Here is an 18,846-nt window from a genome sequence, read left to right as displayed (position 1 = left end):
GGGCGGGGGGCGGGGGGGAAGGACACATATGTAATACCCTTTGTAATACTTATTATAATATTTTTTTAAATAAAATAAAATAAAATAAAATAAAATAAAAAGCAGGGTGCACACTGAATGCCTAAGATGTGAACACTTTCCTTTATAAGAGACATGGAGAATAAAATAATGACAAATACTAGGATTATAACCACACTTTGTATCGTTTTTATATCATTTATCCAATATGCTTATACATACATGCATCTATATGTGATGGTTACAGTAATCATTACCTCCACTTTAACAATAAGGACTGACGCTCATCCATAATTTCTCCAAGGTTATTTGGTCAGTAAGGAGCAGCCATATAGCTACAGAGGTTTATGAGTTGGTGCAGATTCAATCCAAGGAGAGCTACAAACATCTGTTTGGATGTCCCCTTCCCTGTAATCTGGGTTGGGGGAAAAGGGTATCTTTTCTTCTAAATTGACACTACACTTAAAAATGGACTCTTACCATGCCCTGGCTGGTGTGGCTCAGTTAGTTAGGTGTTGTCTTGTGCATGGAAAGGTTGCCAGTTTGATTTCCAATCAGGGCACATGCCTGCGTTGTGGGCTCCATCACTGGTATGGGGTGTGCAGGAGGCAACAGATGGATGTTTTGCTCCCACCTCGGTATTTCTCTCTCTCCTCCCCTCTCCCTTCTGCTCTAATAAAAAACACACACCTAAAGACAAAACACTACCATGACAAGTAATCACCTATTCTAAAACTAGCATGCAACAGCTTAAAGATTTGATTATTTGAACTACAGTTAGACAAAATGTCTTAAAAGTCAGCGCTCATAAAATGTTAAGAGGGGAGCAATGTCATTCTCAACTAGCAAGTGCAACTGTCTTGACAGCAATTAGGCACATGTAACAAACTGTCATTACATCTGTACCTTCGGATCCACTAATTCTGCTGGGAGGCATCTATGCTAAGAATATAATCAGTGACACAAAGGTTTGTGTGCAAGGAGAATCTTCTTAGCTTTAGAAGAGCAAAAACAAACATGAGCATAAATACCCAACAAGATTAATACTTAAATAAATTTACATCCATGTGATGAAATATTATGCAGCCTTTTAAATAATTTCAGAAAACCTAAGACATGGGGAATGCTCACACTTAGATAAGTGAAACAAGGTAGAATTTTTTTCTGGGTCATTTATTTTTATTTACTTTTTAAAAATTAAGCACAGTTGGTATACAATATTATATTAATTTCAGGTGTACAATATAGTGGTTTGACATTTTTATACTTTACAATATGATCACTTCACTAATTCTAGTAATCATCTGTCAAAGATGCAAATCATATCACTTATCACAATATTATTGACTATATTCCCTTTCACTTTTTTCATCCATCTGCCCACCCTGTTCCCTCTGGTAATCATCCCTTTGGTCTCTGTTTCTATGAGTCTGTTTTGAAACAAGGTAGAATTTATAATATGTCAATTGTGTATATACACAAACAGGCACTGGGAAAAAAAAGAAAATGCACCATAATATTAATAGTATTTATTATGGCTGGAGATTTAAAAATCTTTGTTTTCCAATTTTTCTGTGAGGAACATCACTATGAGAATTTAGAAAAACTGCTCACCATGTCAACAATTGTCCACCATCTCCCTACCAAGCTGGGTGCTATTAAGAGGCTGTTGGGAGGTGCTGAGCAGCATCTACAAGATGTGAAAGATGCTTGCCTCATGGGAGAACAAATAATTTCAAAGAAAATAAGGGGTGGGGGGAACCATGATTTCTGGTGGTCCACAAACAATAATAGAGTTGAAGTCTAACTGGAAAAGGAGCCAGCCAAACCAAGTGACCTGCAGGAAAGGCCTTTCAGGCACAGGAACAGAAAGGGCAAGAAGAGCTGAGTGGAAAGACCTTCCTGGCTAAAGCTTATGAGTGCCAAGGGGGCAACAGGGCCAGGTACGCTTATGTAAAAATATGAACTCCAAAGTGTCTACAGACAGTCATTTATTTTCAATTTGTTTTCCAAGTAACCCATCTCTACATAAGAAAGAATAACATCTGTTAAATACTTTTAACTCAATGGGGAAAAAATACATAAAATAAAAAGAATAGTGATTTGTAAGCATTTTATTAAAATAGTAATTATGTGTCTCTCAAAACCAGAACAAGAAAATAGATAGTTTAATAGTGAAAGCTATTCGCTGACTTAGGCCAAGTGAAAGCCAATGCTAACCAAAATCCGTTTTCCATGTGAAAACATTCCATTTAAAATTTCTTACCCTAGAACTCTCCACGCAAAAAAAGAAAACAGAAACAGTACTGCTCAAAGATCTCAGCAAAAGGTAAGAAGGACTTAACTAGCTGAGCTCCAGCAATGTGACTATAAAGCAAAGTTCTTCCACAAGCAGCCTGCAGAATAGTGCAGCTCCTACTAGAAATTCCCAACCCTAATTATGCACATCTGAAGCTTTTAGAAATTCAGATTCCAGGACAACCCAAAGCAGGCCAATTAAACCAAAACCTGGGGAGGGGCGTTGTGTCCTGGTACAAACAGCTCTGGAAGGGTCCAGAATTACTGCTCAGGAGACTGCAGTACAGAACAACATAGATTTGAGGCAAAAGTCCTGGGTTGACTAAAGACAATTCTTCCTAAGCTATGCAAACCTATAAAATGGCGTTAAAACAGAATCTTAGTCAACTTCCTACATTTGTTACAGGATTTAAGTGTCTAGTCCAGCCGTGGGCAAACTATGGCCCGCGGGCCGGATCCGGCCCGTTTGAAATGAATAAAACTAAAAAAAAAAAAAGACCGTACCCTTTTATGTAATGATGTTTACTTTGAATTTATATTAGTTCACACAAACACTCCATCCATGCTTTTGTTCCGGCCCTCCGGTCCAGTTTAAGAACCCATTGTGGCCCTCGAGTCAAAAAGTTTGCCCACCCCTGGTCTAGTCCCTGGAAAGTTTACAGAGCCTGTCACATAGCAGGTGCTCAATAAAAAGTCACAGTTATCCGGGTTGATGACACAACTGAGGAGCAGGATATAGCAAGAAAGGCTTTTGTCTGAATAGCCACACTACCCAGCCCCTCATTCAGAGCTTTATTTAAACAATTCCAACAGGCTTAGGTGTAGTCTCCTAGAGCAGAGCAAATAGTAGGCAGTAAATTTAAGGTGTGGGGAGAGGGACCTAAAGAAATTAAAGGTTGCTGGAAAAAGGTACAATGTTAGCAATAAGAAGCCACAAGTGACAGCAAGCAAACATACAGAAGGATTTTTAAAAGAAGTTTAAAAGGCACGATTTTTAAAAGAAGTTTAAAAGGCACAGCCATATGGGAACAAACAGTCCAACCTAAATAAACTCTGAAGGCAACGCTGTGTTTGAATATAAAACACATTCAGGAAGATAATCCCTCCCCATTCAAGAAAACCTTAAATTATGTGACCATGTAATATCAAAAATGATTTACAGTGTCTGGTCACGTGCTCAATGGTTGAACATTGATCTATGAACCATGAGGTCACGGTTCAATTCCTGGTCAGGGCACAAGCCCAGGTTGCGAGCTCGATGCCCAGAGTGGGGCATGCGGAGGCAGCCCGATCAATGATTCTCTCTCATCATTTTTGTTTCCATCTCTCTCTCTCTCTCTCTCTCTCTCTCTCTCGTTCTCTCTCTCCCCCTTTCTCTCTGAAATCAATAAAAATATATTTTAAAGAATTTTAAATGGTTAACAGTGAAAACAAGTTCAGATGCAGAGGCTGCAGTTGCTTCTCCACCACACAATCTCAGGTAGAATTTCATCCTGTGAAGGTCACATCCAGAAGGAAGGCAGATGAGGCATTTGTGTAGGTTACTTTTCCTGCCAGAAATATGTTTAAATATTGGCATTTTCTTTGAGAAACTGGCTCAATGTCTAATCATAATAAGTAAACTACGCTATAATGACCATTTCAGTTCCCAATATAATATTCAATTGTCTGAGATGAACCATTCAAAGCAGTTAGCACTTTAAAATGGTTGCTTCCTGATCCCTGTGGGGTACTAGTCATGATATAAATTCAGTTGCAGAACATTTAGGGAACCACCAGGGGAAGATCAGGCACTGAAATAAACTAGAAATGTGTGGGAAGCATCAAAGGTCCAGAAAGTATCAGTGAAATAGGCCCTTGGGTTTTATTTCTATAGGAGCCACAAATTCCATTCAATGAGTCTTGCCTGGATGCCTATTATAAGCAAGGCAAAGCTGCTCAGAGTCAGAAACCAAATCTCTTTTATGGCCAGCTATGTAGGGAAAAATCAGGCCAGAAAAGGTTCAACTGGAATGAACAGAAAGAAAAGACTTTGAGGTCAAGAAATGTAAGATTTACCTCCTTTAGCATATATAACCAGTCTGCATTCAACGGGTAAGTGGTATTTGCTCAAATGAATTCCACAATTACAAGTAAAAGAGAGCCCAAATCTGTCCTTTCACACTTCTGCAAGTTCATCCACACACCTGATTCTCTGTTCAGTTATTTAGCACCTACAAAGTTCCAGAACATTAAAATCATTCTCACATTCTCCAAACGACCCTCTAATTTCAAGACACTAGGCCAGGTCATTTCTTCTCCTCTAAACAGGACCTTAATCTTTATAATGACAAATGTAACAGTCTATGTAAAACCCTCCTTCACAGCTACACTTCATGAGAAAATTAATCCTTCCTGGAACACATGTTCAATATTTATATAACACGTGGATGATATTAAATGCAGATGATCCTACTTTCAATAATGGTTGAATAGTCAGACCAACCTTCATGCAGATAACTATAAACTCTGGACAAAGTATAAAAAATAATAAAGTGAACACAACCAAAAGCAGGCAGAAATAAGAGGGAGGTCTACACTTGGAAAAAGAGATTTGCACTGGGTGAGTATCATATTCTGCAGGCCCAGTCCCATGAGAAAAAGGAACAGCTGAAGCTCAGACAGAACCTCAATCTTACTGACTTGAAAAACCAGAGATCAGAATTCTGGTAGATTACTGTGGCTGGAAAATGAGGGGGAAACCCAAGAAAGGAGAGCACCTGGGAAGGGGAACACCAAATTCTGCATACAAATTCTGCCCACATCTCTGAGAGCCCTGAAACAGGCTTGCCTGGGGCAGGCTCCAAGAAGCCAAGCTAAGACCAAACAACTGAACAGAGATTGCAGCTGCTGATCAACACAGGGAAGAGAGTCCCAGAGTTGCAGTCCAGCCATATTTACTGCCAGCTAAACAAACAAATCATCATCAATACTCTTCAGGAGGACATAACAAAATCCAGAGTTTCTGCAATGTCTCATTCACAAAATCCAAGAAGTAATCTGTAATTACTAGACATGTACCAGTAAACAAATTAAAACATGACCCATACAAAGAAAAAAGGGAGACCAAGCACAAAATGAGTCACATGCTGGAATCACAGGAAGTATTAAGTGGCTAGTATAAGGAAGCTCAAATATTAAGTGGCTGTCATAAGGAAGCTCAAGAAAGGAAAATATGCTCACAATGTACAAACCAGAAGGACACAAATGATTTTAAAAAGGAAATTCAGGAAGGAACCAAGATGTCCTTCAATGGGTGAATGGATAATGAACTGTGCACGTCCAGAGTGCACACATTATCCAGTGATATGTAATATTATCAGTGATAAAAAGAAATGAGGTGTCAAGCCATGAAAAGACATGGAGGAACCTTAAATGCATACTACCAGGTGAAAGAAGCTGATGTGAAAGGCTACACACACTATATGACTCTATGTCACATTCTGGAAAAGACAACACTATGGAGACACTAAAAAGATCAGTGACTGCATGGGGTTGGGGAAGGGGCAGGGTAAATAAGCAGAGCAGAGGGTTTTAAGGACAGTGAAAATACACTGGAGGATACTATAATGGTGGATACATGTCCTTACACATTTGTCCAGACCCACAGAATGTTCAACACTGAAAGTAAACTCTAATGTAAATTGTGGACTTCGGGTGATTTTAATGTTTAATCTTTGTGTAAACCTAAAACTGCTTTTTAAAAAGTCTTAAAATAATAATAATTTTAAAAAATTTAAAATGGAAATTCTAAAATGAAAAATTATATTTCTGAACTAAAAAAAAAAAATCCCCTGAACAGTGTGCAATTAAGAAAAGACAATGAATTTCAATACAGATCAACAGAAAGTATCCAATCTGAAAAACAAAGAAAGATTTGAGGGGGGGAAATGAACAAAGCTTCCAGGACCTGTGGAATAATATCAAAAGGTTTAATATACCTGCAGCTGGAGTCTGGAGAAATTATGGATGAGATTTCCCCAAATTTGGAAAGAGACAAATTTAACAAATCCATTAAGTTCAGAGAACATTGAACAAGATAAATTAAAAACAACACTTGGTAAAGGGGGTATAAATGATAATGGAAGGAGATTCAACTTGGTATGGTGAGCATACAGTGTAATATAAGGGTGGTATGTTGTGGAACTGTGTACCTGAGACCTATATGATTTGTTGACAAACAAATTCAAAGGCAATTAAACACATACACACACACACACACACACACACACACACACACACACAACACTTGAACAGATCATAGTCAAGCTGCTCCAATTCCAAGACACAGAGACAATCTTGAAACCAGCCAGAGAAAAACAGCATTTTGGATACAGCGGAACAGCAAAACAAATGATGGCCAGAAGACAGTGTCACAACTTCTTTAACTAATTTAAGAAGTAATTTCTCCATAGTTTTTCCTGTCCCAATATCTCTTTCCTTCTGGGACTCCAGCTGAAAAAAAAACTGACAACAGAATCCTAAAAACCCTTTAACAAGGCAAAAGCAAAACATCTATCTACAATAATAAAAGCGTAATATGCTAATTAGACCGGACGTCCTTCTGGATGACCTTCTGGACGAAGCCAGGGCTGCGGGGGAAGCCTGGGTCCCAGGTGCCTGCCAGCGGCTGGAGGGAAGCCCGGGTCCCGGAGGGAAGCCGGTGCCAGCAGCCAGGGGAAGGAAGGCTTACTCTTGCACAAATTTCATGCATCAGGCCTCTAGTCTATCCTATATAATAAAGAGCTAATATGCAAATGGTCATCACACCCTCATGCCGTCACAGCTCAGACACTCCTGGGGAGAGAGGAATGGGGACCAGCCAGGCACAAATGAGCTATGGCTCAGACACTCTACACTAGGGAGAGAGGAATGGGGACCAGCCAGGCACAAATGAGCTCGTGAGAGAGGAATGGGGACCAGCCAGGCTATGGCCCGGGAGAGGGACAAGCCACACACCCCGCGGTCCCGGGCGCCAGCAGCTGCGCCTGTGCCTGCGACCCAGGAGAAGGACAAGTGCCTGCAGCCTGGGATAGGGACAAGCTGCATGCCCCACGGTCCCAGGCGCCTGTGGCTGCAGCCAGCCTGGGGCCTGGGTGCCTGCAGCTGACCAGAGAGAGGGAAGCCCAGGTCCCGGGTGCCTGCGACTGGCTGGAGGAGGGAATCCTGGGTCCCGGGTGCGAAGCAAGGCAGAGGCGGTTAGGGGTGATCAGGCCAGCAGGGGAGCAGTTACAGGCGATCAGGCAGGCAGGCAGAGGGGTTAGGGACGATCAGGCAGGCAGGCAGGCAGGCAAACAGTTAGGAGCCAGCGGTCCCGGATTGCGAGAGGCAGTCGGACATTTCCCGAGGGGTCTCAGATTAGAGAGGGTGCAGGCCAGGCTGAGGGACCCCGCCCCCGTGCACAAATTTCATGCACTGGGCCTCTAGTCCTATATAATAAAACCCTAATACGCAAATAGACTGAATGATGGAAGACCGGTCTCTATGATGCGCACTGACTACCAGGGGGCAGACGCTCAATGGAGCTGTCCCCTGGTGGTCCGTACGCTCCCACAGGGGGAGTGCTGCTCAGCCAGAAGCTGGGCTCACAGCTGGTGAGTGCAGCAGCAGTGGCAGGAGCCTCTCCCGCCTCCCTGGCAGCGCTAAAGACCCCTCAGGGGATGTCTGCCTGCCAGCTTAGGCCCGCTCCCCGACATTTGTGCACTGGGGGTCCCTAAGCCAGCAGGCAGACATCCCCTGAGGGGTCCCAGACTGCAAGAAGGCACAGGCCGGGCTGAGGAATCCCCTAGTGCAGGGGTCCTCAAACTACGGGCCGCGGGCCACATGCAAATACAAATATTGTATTTGTTCCCGTTTTGTTTTTTTACTTCAAAATAAGATATGTGCAGTGTGCATAGGAATTTGTTCATAGTTTTTTTTTAAACTATAGTCTGGCCCTCCAACGGTCTGAGGGACAGTGAACTGGCCCCCTGTTTAAAAAGTTTGAGGACCCCTGCCCTAGTGCATGAATGTCATGCACCAGGCCTCTAGTCTATACTAATAAAAGGGTAATATGCTAATTAGACATCTTCCAGACATCCTTCTGGACAAAGCCACGGTGACGGGGGCTGAGGCAGAGGCGGTTAGGGGTGATCAGGCCGGCAGCGGAGGGCAGTTAGGGGTGATCAGGCCCATAGGGGAGGGCAGTTAGGGGCGATCAGGCCAGCAGTGGGGGAGCAATTAGGGGGCGATCAGGCTGGTGGGGGGAGCAGTTAAGGGGCGATCAGGCCGGCAGGCAGAGGCAGTTAGGGGCGATCAGGCTGGCAGGCAGAGGCGGTTAGGGGCAATCAGGCATGCAGGGGAGCAGTTAGGGGCACCAGGCTGGCAGGCAGAGGTGGTTAGGGGTGATCAGGCAGGCAAGTGGTTAGGAGCCAGTGGTCCCGGATTGCAAGAGGGATGTCCGAACCGGCAGTTAGACATCCCCCAAGGGGTCCCGGATTAGAGAGGGTGCAGCTCCGGGCTGAGGGACCCCTCCCCTCCCCCCGTGCATGAATTTTGTGCACTGGGCCTCTAGTTTTTTGATGAAAAGAAAATTAAGAGAATTTCTTGCCAACAGACCTGCACTCCAAAAAGTGCTGAAAAAGTTTTCCAGACTGAAGGAATATGGTAACAAACTGGGTCTTAAGGGAGGAATGAAAAGCACTGGGAATGGTAAATATGAGGGCAAAAATAAAAAATTACCTTTCTCCTTAATTTAAAAAAAATTGCATTCATATTAAAGCAAGAAATAATATACTATGGGGTTTATAGCATATGTAGAATACATATGATAAACACAGCATGAAGGACAGAGAAGGTAAATGGTTACAATACAATTGTTAAGATTCTTACATTTTAGGTGAAGCGGTACATCAAGAGAGAAGGCAAGCCAGTAGCTAGAACAAAATTCTATGATTCCACTTCAATGAAGTGCTAGAATAGGCAAAACTAATCAATGGTGGGGGGAAACTAGAACAGAAGAAAAAAAAATAGAAAAAAGATAGAGGGTTGGGAAGAGGGGAGTTAGTGGTGGTGAAAGTGGGAACTGACCAGAAAATGGTATGAGGCAATTTTCTGGGGTAACAATGATGTTCTATATCTTTATAGTGGTTTGGTTACGCAGGTTTATGCATTTACCAAAACTCAAATGGTACATTTAAAATATATGTATTTCACAAAATTTGTTTTAACTTCAAATTTAAAAAAAATAGAGAGAGCTTAGTACTGAGGATTATCAACTAAAGGTCATTGAACGAATAAAAATGAACAATTGGTGGTGGGGGGTAGGGAGATTAATTTATGTTATAAAGAGTAGATTTGAAACAAGAAATCAGCAGCAGGCCCAGTGGTAGCTGGGCACTGGCAGTGCAAACAAAAGCTGCGAATGACGTCACACTTCCTACTTCTACAAGTGACACACAATTTCGGCCTCCCTTTTTCTTCTCATTTCATATTCTTAAGGTTTCTCCTCTCACTTTTGATGACGTAGAAAAAAATATTTTTAAATGTAATTTTGGCTTCACATAATAAAAATAGCCACTTATAAATGTCACCTTTGGCAAATTACTTACTTAACCTCTCTGTGTCTGTTCTGTCACTGCTAAAAGACAGGGACAAAAATAGAACCTCACTCACTGAGTTGTTATGAGGATTGAATAAATACATTCGAAGCACTTAGAGCAGTGCCTTGCACATAGTAAATATTTGAAATGTTATCTATCATTGGCATCATTCCCTCTTTTTGACTACCTGTTTTGTACTTTATTATTTATTCTAAAAGAAAAAATCCTTTTGATTGCTAAATTAGCCTCCCCAATACAAATATTAATAGTACACTGGTTCATGAGCTTCAAACCCAGTCTTTAAAATAAAGAAAAAAAATCCCACACAAGTAATAGTTCTCAGAAACACCACATCTTGCAACAGTCCCCATAAAGGAAAATAATCAGGAAGCTAGAGTCACAAGAATAATACTTCCACAGGTAATATTTAAGTTAGGAGTAGTATTCTGATACTTGTGTCCAGGTAGAGTACACACATCACACAGTGCTTCTCACACAACTTCAATACTGGGTACATGCAAAGTAACTCATCAATTTTATTAACTTTATTATAGCTAGGTAGTTAGCATTATTCCCAAACTTTTACATATTATTAAAATGTCCAATAGAGAGAAGGGGATTGTTTCTCTTCCCCACAGGTTTTCTTCCTTTTTCAAAGTTATTTTTTCTAGTCAAGACTTTAATATTTCCAGAAGCAGTTCCTACATATACATGTTTTAATTAGATAGACTGTGAATCAGTAAGAAACCCAAGAATAAAACAATTTCTTCCTAATAAATATATTGAAGCTTTTATGTATAAGTCCCAAATAATTAGGAGATAACTCTATAATGCTCCCTTCCTAGAGTTAATCTGATGTCACAGTTTATAAAAGTGTAAAAGAAATATAAACTAAACTTCAATTGGGCTGATTAACAGTTGTTCAGTGTATTGCCATTCTATAGCAAACTAAAATATCTAGGCTTACCAAAATTTATAATTTTTTACACATTAAAGGAATAAATTAAAAACAGTCTTACTTTTATTTTTTATTTTATTTTTTTTAAATATATTTTATTGATCTCCTACAGAGAGGAAGGGGGAGAGATAGAGAGTTAGAAACATCGATGAGAGAGAAACATCGATCAGCTGCCTCCTGCACACTCCCTACTGGGGATGTGCCTGCAACCAAGGTACATGCCCTTGACCAGAATCGAACCTGGGACCCTTGAGTCCGCAGGCTGACGCTCTATCCACTGAGCCAAACCGGTTAGGGCAACAGTCTTACTTTTAGAACTACAACCACTACTCCTAACCCACATTGATAGTAAGGGAGACAGTCTACTATAGCATCAGACCATATGCCCTTCCCCAGCTCTCTGTGTACTTGTCCATAAAACTTGGTTTTGTCATGGGATAACATAAAGCCAGCTATCATGTTCAGAGAATTTCTCCCAATGAAAGCTTTTGCATGCCAGCTTTTGAAAAATAAGAAAGTAATATACCATGTTAAAATTCACATTGCCCTAGCTGGTTTGGCTCAGTGGATAGAGCCTCAGCCCTTGGACCGAAGGGTTCCTGGTTTGATTCCGGTCAAGGGCATGTTCCTCGGTTACAGGCCAGCCATGGTTAAGGTGTGCGCAGGAGGCAACCAGTCAAAGTGTCTCTCTCACATCGATGATTCTCTCTCTGTCTCTCCCTCTCCCTTCCACTCTCTCTAAAAGTCAATGGAAAAATATCCTCAGGTTTAACAACAAAAAATTCACTAGAATCTACAGCTATGAAATGCATCAGAGAAATGGCCATTGAATAAAGGAAAAGCCCGAGGTGGTAATAAGTATCACTACTAGGGCCTAGAAAAAAGCACTGAGGCCCAGCCAGTTAGCCCAGTGGTTGGAGCATCGGTCCATGGACTGAAGGGTCCCATGTTTGATTACGGTCAGGGGCATGTACCTCTGTTGTAGGCTCGATCCCCATGCAGGAGGCAACCAATCTATGTGTCTCTTTCACATCAAAGTTTCTCTCTCTGCCTCCCCCTCTCCCTTCCACTCTGTCTAAAAATCAATGGAAAAAATATCCTCTGGTGAGGATTAACAAAACAAAAAGAGAAAAAGCACTAGGGGAAAAACTGCTTTCACTCGGATGGCCTCTCATAAACAACCAATACCTCCCACCCATTAGGTGTTCACAGATGCTCGGAACACAGCCCTATTGGGTAGCAGGGACCACTAGCCCTGGGATTGAAAGAGAAAGACAAGCTCTGCCCTCTGGTAAGTCAAAGTTTGGTGATGAAAATTTAAATGAAACTATTACAATACAGTATGCTAAGTTCTAGGACAAAAGGCAGCAACAGAAGGCTTGGTATATATGAGCCAAGAAGTCAGGGCTGGGGTGCCTCAGGTAGCTATCTGGTGTCCCATCTAAGAGAACAGCATCTGTAAAGGCTCAGGAGAAAGGCAAAACATGTACATATGAGGAACTACAAGTATAGAAAGCGGTGAGTATAGACAGGCAATGGATACATCACAAAGGCTACAAAATACCATGCTAAGAATTGCACACCAGAAAATAAGAAACCTACAGGCACCTTACCAAGGCCATTCCAGTAACAATGTGGGAACTGTTGTTAGAGGCTAAGAGTGGGCCCAGGGAGACTAGTTGTTATAGTAGACTAGATCTATCTAGGTCAGGGAGACTACGAGGTGCTACAGTAGGTCAGAAGTTAGGTTATGTCGCAGTTCTTTCTTTCATTTTAATCCTCACCTGAGGATACTTTTTCCATTGATTTCTAGAGACAGAGGGAGGGAGGGAGGAGGAGGAGCGAGAGTGAAAAGAGAAACAGCGAAGTGAGAGAGACAAGGTACATGCCCTTGACTGGGAATGGAACTCACCACCCTTTGGTCCGTGGGCCGGCACTCTAACCACCGAGTTAAACCAGCCAGGACTGCGCAGTTATTTTTTAAAAATTGCTGAAGTACCAATGTTTCTGAGTAGTTTAATTAAAAATGAAATAGAGCAGCTACAAAGTTTTCTCTTGTCGACTTTAAACAATGACATCAGCTTAATTCTAAAAGGAGATCATCACTCACTTGCATTCCAGCATGCGTTCTTGACTCAGGGGAGAGTGGAGTTACATGAGGCTAGGGTTGTGCTTGTTCCCTGAAGACTAATTTTATCTATTCCCTGGCTTCCTGGCAAATAGCCCAACATCTGAGTCCACCTACACAGAAGTGTGCCATATGTGCAACCATCATGCTAAGTGTGGTGGGGACAGGTTGAAAGAGAAGGAGAGAGAAGGACAGGCAGATAGACAGGGAGAACAGTGACCTGGGCTGTGGCTGTGTTGATGGAAAACAAATCTAGAAGGATGTTTAGGGCTTGGAAACAAGCTGGTTGGAGGGATAAGAAGGCAGGCAAACTATCTATGAAAGGCATAGGCTTCTTGATGGGGGGAAGGTTGGGAACAAGGGTAGAGTGGTCCAGTATGGGGACAGAGGAACTCACCTTTGGACAGACTGAGTTACCTGGAAACTCCAAGCTGGAATACAGGTTTTGGATTCATCAGTGACATTATAAAGTAAAAAGAGAAGGGAAAGAAGGAGAGGAGTCTGAGGAATACCATCATCAAAAAGGAGAAAAATCAGCGGTGCCAGAGGACTAATGACGGCTCTCAGTGGGCTGCCCAGGCCATGTCCAGACTCCGTTAAGCCAGACTCTGGGGGAGGCACCTCTGCAGCCATATATGTTTTTTAAAAAAATACACAGTCTCCTAGGAATTTCACCTAGGTGTGGAGAATCCACAGAACAAATGAGAGATAAAACAGATAACTGAAAAGTACCCAATGAAACTGACAAATTAGTCATCCAGATAAAAACATCAATGAAACCAAATATAGTCTAGAAGCAAACCCAAATATATATGGGAAATGCAGCAAATGATAAAAGTTATTTCAAATCTGGAGGGAAAAGATGGATTATTCAACAAATGACACTAGGGCAAATGGGTTGTCATCTGGAAATATAAATCTAGCTTTGTACCTTACACCATAATAAATTCCAGACGGATCTGTTAAATGTAAAATGAGAAACCGCACAAGTTCTATACCAGAAGAAATCACAGGGAATGTCTGTATAATGTATAATGCATATGTATAATAATATGTGCAATGCATAATGTATAAAGCATTTCTCATGACACAAAACCCAGAAGCCATACAGACTGATAAATATATATGTATATATTTTTAAAACTGCATGGTAAAGTCCAAATGAAAAGGAAAAAAACCTGGAAAACAAATATTTGCAACTTCTAAAGACAAAAGCACAATTTCCTTGAAACTTAAAGAACTCCTAAAAAACAATAAAGAAAAGATCAACAATCCAACAGAGATGGGTAGAGGTTATGAAGAGCTTGCCAAAAGTAAAATAAAATTACACTACACTGAGATGTGCTTCTCACCCAACCAAATGGCAAAAATCTGGGGAAGGGATCAGGGGGTGCTGACTCTTCATACTAGTTGAAGGTATAGGAACAGGCACTCACATTGCTGTAGGAATTCCAAAAGGTAGATGATCTCAGCAAGATCTAAAGTAATTACAGTACAGACCACTTCACCCAGCAACAATCCTGCTTCCAGGTTTCTGTTCTATAGATACACTTACTGACTGAAATGTGAAAGCCATGCATGTTGTTTGTTGTATGTAGATGACACATACATAATATGTCAAAGACACCAAGTTGTCTGTAATGGTAAAGAGGGAACAAAATGTCCATCAATAGGGACTGATTAAATAGCACATTCGTACAGGGCAGCCATAAGCTACTAGTACAACGAAGAAGCGCTATGACAGTGTTTCTCAACCTTCTGGCCCTTTAAATATAGTTCCTCATGTTGTGACCCAACCATAAAATTATTTTCGTTGCTACTTCGTAACTGTAATGTTGCTACTGTTATGAATCGTAATGTAAATATCTGATATGCAGGATGGTCTTAGGCGACCCCTGTGAAAGGGTCGTTTGACCGCCAAAGGGGTCGCGACCCACAGGTTGAGAACCGCTGGGCTATGAACTGACAAGGAATGCTCATCAGGAAAGACTACCAAGAAAAAGGGACATAGACCATGTGGGGAGTAAGACAACAGTGATCTATTTGTTAATACACAGAGTCTCTCTAGAAGGTTCTACAAGCAACAAAGAGGGGAATGAACCTAGATGGCTGGGAAACGGTAAGAAACCCAAAGGAAGACTACTACCCACCACACTCCTGCACTAAGCACTTTAAAATCATCGTTTCAATTCTTCCTTTAAAAAAATCAATCTCAGTAAGTAGTTCCAGTATGATCTCTACAACAAGGATTCTGAAACACAAAGGTGGGGGGGGGGCACAATTTTCTAAATGTACTGAAAACCAATGAACTGTATACTCTAAAGGGGTCAATTTTATGTTATATGGGTTAAACCTCAAGAAAGCCATTATTTTTTAAAAGTAAGTATATACCACAGCACATTATCATTTACATAGAGAAAAGACCGTAAAGGCTAGCTTTTTCCAAAACTATGGCTTTATATTTACATAAAATGGGAAGACAGAGGTAGTGTTAAGTCCAAACCAACCATTATCACCATTTTCCATCGTGCCTTAAGGAACAGCACACCTACAGCACTTGTCAGCTACTGAGTACAGTAAAGCTACTGCAATCAATCACCAGCTCTACCGCTATGAATTCTTTTCTTTCTGAAAGTAAAAATGTCTATTTTACATTCCTTACACTTTTAAATTTCTACAAGTCCTCTGAGCAGTAAGAATTTTGAAATAACATAGTAAGGGCTTGAAGAAGCAAATGTAAATAATGCCTATACATATCAAAAAATATAGTTAAAAGAAGTATTACCTTAGGATAAAGAATGAAGCAGTTAAAATCTTTATCTCTAAGAGAGAAACACAAAGTTTCTAGGCTCAGAGTTTAAAACAAAATACAACAGCTTACAAAAGAAATACAAACAGAGCTTTAATGGGGCTGCTTTTCTAGGATTACACTAAATGTTAGATTTAGAGAAACAAAGGCAGCAAAATGCTTAAAGGCTAGATTTCACGAGTTGCCTACTCCAAGCAACAGAAGCGTTTATCCATGTCAGGCATTAAATTTAAAGCAGCAAAGGAACAGAAAGTTCAATGAATGTGACTGAAATTACTTTAGGAGTGGCATAGGGATATAGAGAAAACTAGATACCATTTTTTTGGAAATATGGAAGCAATGGCACCAAGGTTACTCATTATTATTTTTAATTTTCTATTTATTGATTTTTTGAGAGAGAGAGAGAAACATCAATTTGTTGTTCCACTCATTTATGCACTCACTGATTAATTCTTATATATGCCCTGACTGGGATTGAACCCGAAACCTTGGCTTATTGGGACAACACTCTAGCCAACTGAGCTACCAGGCCAGGGCTTCTAACCTCATTAATAAGGGACAGGCAGAATTCTCCAATTTCCCAAGGGTGAACAAAAAAACTGTCAGCTCCAAGTAACTATCCAAAAATCAATTTTGAAAACACTGCGAGACAAACATTTTACTCTATAACAATGTGCCCTGCTCAAGTTAGCATCCCTCTATAAAAAGCCAGAGAAGACAGAAGGAAGCCCTCACTGCACATCTGCTGGGCACTTCACATGTGACGTCATGTGACCCTCCAAACAAGTCCATGAGGCAGGTAACTTGCCTTGCAATAGGGAAACACCGGAGGAGGGAGGACTCTGGCCAAGGTCACATAGTTGGTCCATTCAGTGCCCATTTGGATAGGAAGGGTGGGGGGTAGATTAGCCCCTTCATCACATCTGGCTTGACAGATTTCTGGCTTGACAGAAAGGCTCTATTATAAATGGCATTTTTGTTCTAGCTTTTAGCTTACTCCCCACCAAAATAATGACCACTATCTTCTGCTTTTAATAATGTGATGATGCATCTGCACACACAAAAGACACCCTTTAAGAGCTGAACAAGACTGGACTCACGGCCATAGACATTCTCAGTGTGTTGCATTTAACCTGAAGACTAACAGCACATGAAGCTGGCCTTAGGGGACTGAAATCCCATGAACAGGCGATAGTCCACTGGCACCCCAAAGCTTACTGAACTCCCTACAGACCACCACATTCCCTGGGACCCAGCCTTTGTCGTAGCGGAATAACATTTTTCTGCCCAGTGCACAATATGGGTGGGATCTGAACACACATTTAAAAAGAAAACCACGGTCTCGGATATCAATGTCACCAAGAAAAGATAGGACATAGATTAAAACCAATGCAGGGACCACAACCACTTCTTACAGGAAGACATTAAAGAAGAAAAGCCACAATTCAGGTTTGAAAGAGAACTTAAAACCACCAGCAGCAAACCAGAGAGTATCAAACATTTAACTTAAAAGAGCTTAGGCACTGTCAAAGAAAGATATTCAGCACTAACGTACTGGTCTTTGACTGCAATCTCTTGCTTCCCAAAGTCAGTGTGTAATCTAAATACAACACACTTGGTCAAAGAAAATGCTTTTCCCCCCCTCGGAGCACAATTTTGGCATTGGGTCTCAAGGGGCCATAAAAAACAAGTTTGAGCCCCAAACACTTTGGTTACATAGTTTTGAAACATTTAAACAAAAGTTCACATTTCTAAGTGGATGACCATGATACCCTTCCTGTTTAATTTGGAGACTGGAGATCTTTAACTTAACCTAGCATTCCTTAGGAGACTGATACCCTCAACACGCTCGGGCTCCAAGCCTGGGATTTGTTTCACATTGAGAAATAACTGTTTCACATGCAACTGTCTGTTAAACACAAACATAAACACAGATATGGATGTGCATTCATAAGTTCATACACACATATTGACACATATGCATAAGCATACACATTCATCAGTGCTATACATGCACTCACAAGCACACTAATACATGTATACATGCGCTCACACACGCGTGCCCACTCCGCGGTCCCACCTGCCCATCTGACCGCTCCAGCGGCGACACCTGCCCACTTAGGGGAAACCCACAACCAGGCCTGGGGCGCCACATGACACCCGCGAATGTCTGTGAAGGCCTAGAGCAGCGGTTCTCAACCTGTGGGTCGCGACCCCTTTGGGGGCCAAACGACCCTTTCATAGGGGTCGCCTAAGACCATCGGAAAACACATACATAATTACATATTGTTTTTGTGATTAATCACTATGCTTTAATTATGTTCAATTTGTAACAATGAAAACACATCCTGCATATCAGATATTTACATGACGATTCATAACAGTAGCAAAATTACAGTTATGAAGTAGCAACGAAAATACTTTTATGGTTGGGGGTCACCACAACATGAGGAACTGTATTAAAGGGTCGCAGCATTAAGAAGGTTGAGAACCACTGGCCTAGAGCCTTCTCTATCTCATACGGCTTCCTTTTCTAGTAATAAACATCAGATTTGGAGAAACCATGTAACTGAGGCCGCAACCTCTGACTGGGGTTATCTGTCCCTCTAAGGGAGCCGTGAGTGCGTCCTCCCATACTTCCCCGACTAACCCGGGCGAGATGGACGGGTGCAACAGCCTCAAGGGCGCGAGGTACCCGGCCGGTCTTGGGGTGCAGGATTTGCGGGTGGAAGTGGTGGCAGGGGCTTGGAGTGAGGGCATAGGGTACAGGGTGGAGGCTTGGGATACAAACGCGGAGTGAAAGCTTGGTTGGCGGCTGCGGAACCAGGATGGAAGCTTGGGGGTGCAGGTATGAGTTTAGGGTTCAGGTGAGGGTTTGGGATCTCAAGTGAAAGCTTCGGGAGCGAGTGTTTTCCGTTCGGGTGGAGGCTTGGTGGTGGGCGTTTTGGGGAGCGGGTTGGAGGCTTGCGGTGCGGGTGGGGGCGCCGGGCCCGCCTCCCGCGTGGGCACGCACCTT

General features: G+C 41.9%; 2 protein-coding genes across 2 annotated transcripts in view; both read right to left on the bottom strand.

Moving 5' to 3' along the window:
• Window positions 1–18,061, bottom strand: part of ZCCHC14 (zinc finger, CCHC domain containing 14) — a 67,305-nt gene extending 49,244 nt beyond the window's left edge. The window contains exon 1 of the mRNA XM_014536672.1: window positions 17,911–18,061. Coding sequence (XP_014392158.1) covers window positions 17,911–17,985 — 75 coding nt within the window. The 5' untranslated portion in view covers window positions 17,986–18,061. The remainder of the gene's footprint in view (window positions 1–17,910) is intronic.
• Window positions 18,062–18,508: 447 nt separating this feature from the next.
• LOC106725472 (zinc finger CCHC domain-containing protein 2-like) overlaps window positions 18,509–18,846 on the bottom strand; it is a gene marked incomplete at its 5' end in the record, with an annotated part of 927 nt that continues 589 nt past the window's right edge. The window contains one exon of the mRNA XM_014536790.1: window positions 18,509–18,645. Within this exon, the coding sequence (XP_014392276.1) occupies window positions 18,509–18,645 (137 nt within the window). The remainder of the gene's footprint in view (window positions 18,646–18,846) is intronic.

Source organism: Myotis brandtii, unplaced genomic scaffold (assembly GCF_000412655.1).
Source record: "Myotis brandtii unplaced genomic scaffold, ASM41265v1 scaffold165, whole genome shotgun sequence".
Lineage (NCBI taxonomy): Eukaryota > Metazoa > Chordata > Mammalia > Chiroptera > Vespertilionidae > Myotis > Myotis brandtii.
This window is presented reverse-complemented; position numbering and strand designations above follow the sequence as displayed.